At 50.7% G+C, this 2,500-nt stretch overlaps 1 protein-coding gene across 1 annotated transcript in view; it reads left to right on the forward strand.

Moving 5' to 3' along the window:
- The window catches only part of LOC125040822 (cell wall protein DAN4-like), a 21,807-nt gene that overhangs the window by 17,272 nt on the left and 2,035 nt on the right, over positions 1-2,500 (forward strand). The window contains exons 2-3 of the mRNA XM_047635566.1: positions 1-1,007; positions 2,089-2,223. The exon at positions 1-1,007 is cut by the window's left edge and continues 60 nt beyond it. Of these exons, the coding sequence (XP_047491522.1) occupies positions 1-1,007; positions 2,089-2,223 (1,142 nt within the window). The remainder of the gene's footprint in view (positions 1,008-2,088; positions 2,224-2,500) is intronic.

A 2,500-nucleotide genomic window follows, 5' to 3' on the forward strand; every position in this document is an offset into this window, starting at 1 on the left:
CGATAGGCAGTGGGAATTCTACCTCAGCCGCTTCAGCTTCTCCTACTTCCACAGCCTCCGAGGAACCTCCCTCAGAAACAGCAACTACGCCTTCCTCTCCTGTCACATCTACCTCGACGTCTACGTCTTTACTAACATCTACACCTCCTGCGGCGACTGCAGCCACTGCTTCAGGAGGGACGTCCACGGACACCGAGGCCGAGGAAACCGATGGCGGTGTGACGGCCGGAGACGCTGTTGAAGAGGAGTCCGAAACCCACCACGACAGCGACGCATCCCCCTCGTCGCACGCAAGCGCGACAGAGACTTCGAGAGCCGAACCCTCCACGACGTCACCTGCTGCAGAGACTACGGCTCATGAAACAACGAGAGACGTGACTTCAGCCACACTCCCGCCAGTTGGCCCTGAATTCGATACCGCCAACCAGAGTCAGTCCACTGCCCCGCCGAGTCGCACAGATATTGATATTGACAATGAAGGGATTGTCATGACATCTGAAAGTACCCACAACCATCCAGAAAGCAGTGTCACTACAGAACTAAACACTGAAGACGCCACTACTCCTTCCCCAGAGACTTCCGCTGAGAGCACTACAACGACACTGCCGATCGTGACCCCAGGGGAGACAACGCCCACGCAGAGACTCCCTGAAGAGGCACACACAACTTCCTCCAGCGCTGCGGACGAACACACGCCTGCCGCGGAACTTACGTCTCCTGAAGAGCCAAGTAGAGCCCCTACTGAGGCTGAGGAACACCAGGACCACACACTCGCTCCTTCTGAAGCCTCGAGCGAGCGTACAACGGCAGAAGAAACCACAGAGGAAGCACCAAGCGAACCTGTCAGCCACCAGGATGTCTCTCCCTCCACAGGGCCTTCGGAAGTCACCACGAGCGAAACAACTGCTCACGACGACCCGACGATAGCCCCGTTACCCACGACCCCCAGCGAGACTACGGACGACTCGGTGGTGCAGCCTGCGAGTACTTGCTTCGGCAACGAGGAAGTAAGTAATTAGATTTATCGAAGTTTAAGGTTTTAAACCAAAATTTGTAAAAGATAGTTTTCTATACTAAAATCGTTATTTTTTTTCGTTGTTGCCTCTAAATTTTGTCAAGGAGGATCATGCATATAATAAATATATCAATAAGAAGAAGAAAAAAATAAAAGTGGATGATCGAGAAAAAAAAGTTATAGCAATATAATTTAACAGAAATATGTATTATATTTTACTGAATTTTACCGCCATCCTCTTTTTTTTTATTCCTGTTCATCACACATTTCCTTTTCTTCCATTTTCCCTTCTGCAACTACCCTTGATTAAAGTTCTCCGTATTTCCATGCCCTTTTGCCATTACATATCGCTGATATAAGCCATCCTCTTTCCTGTTCTTTGCATGACTCATTACTGTTGTCGTCATTTCCATCATGTCTTTCATCTCTTTTATCATGTTTCATTATCTTTCCTTATTTATTTTTGTCTTTCCTCTAACTCTTCCTGTTTATTTCTCTATCTTCCTTTCTTCCCTCTCTTCTGTTTCCTTATTCTCATTTCATTGTGATAAAGTATCGAGAAAATAAAGTGTTTGGCCAAGAGCGAATTAATTTCAAGTATGTAATGGGCGTTTCTGAACCGGTTACTATGGAAACATCCCATCTTTTATTTTGTGGTAGCTCATTCTCATTCATTTCTTTCTTCGCTGTACTTTCTTGTCTGTCTTTCTCTCTCTCTCTTTCTCATCTTTACTCCCCCACACTCCCCTTCATTTGCCCATCTCAATGTCCACCCATCATCACCGCCCCACCCCCCCTTATACTATCCCTATTCAGCATCCGGAACCCCCCCTCATCTCCCGAACCCTCCCTTCCTCTCCCCATCAATACCCCCATCACTTCCTACCCGCCACCCTCCCCCATCTCTCTATCTGCCAGCCTCCCTCATCTCACCATCAGGAATCCTCTTCGTCTGCCATTTATGCCCCTCCTTCATCTCGCCATCAGCCCCCCCCCCCCCGCTCATTTCCCCTCTGATCACCCTCCCTCACCCCCCCCACCAGTACTCCCCTCATCTCCCCCTCTCCCCCCAGGTGAGCACGTGGCTGGTGGTGGCCGTGGGCGTGGGCGTGAACGTGCTGTGCGTGGTGGTGACGGCCCTGTGTGTGCATCGCATCGTCTCGCGGAAGCTGTCGTGGGATCCGCCGCCCATCTACTACAACCGCTCGGTGTGTTGAAGCGTGGGTATGGGAGGTTTTGTGGGTATGGGTGGGTATGGGTGGGTATGGGGTGTGTGGGTGGGAACGGTGTGAGGGTGTGAGGGTATGGGATGTTGGAGGTTTTGTGGGTAGGCGTGGGATGGGGTATGGGGAAGGTATGTGGGTGGGAAGGTCGTAGGGTGTGGGATGGTGTAGGGTGTGTGGGTATAGGGTATAGGGAAGGTTTGTGGGTACGGGAAGGATGAGTTGATGAGGGATGTTGGAGGATGTGTGGATAGTGGGAGTA

Source organism: Penaeus chinensis, chromosome 29, assembly GCF_019202785.1.
Source record: "Penaeus chinensis breed Huanghai No. 1 chromosome 29, ASM1920278v2, whole genome shotgun sequence".
NCBI classification, from domain to species: domain Eukaryota; kingdom Metazoa; phylum Arthropoda; class Malacostraca; order Decapoda; family Penaeidae; genus Penaeus; species Penaeus chinensis.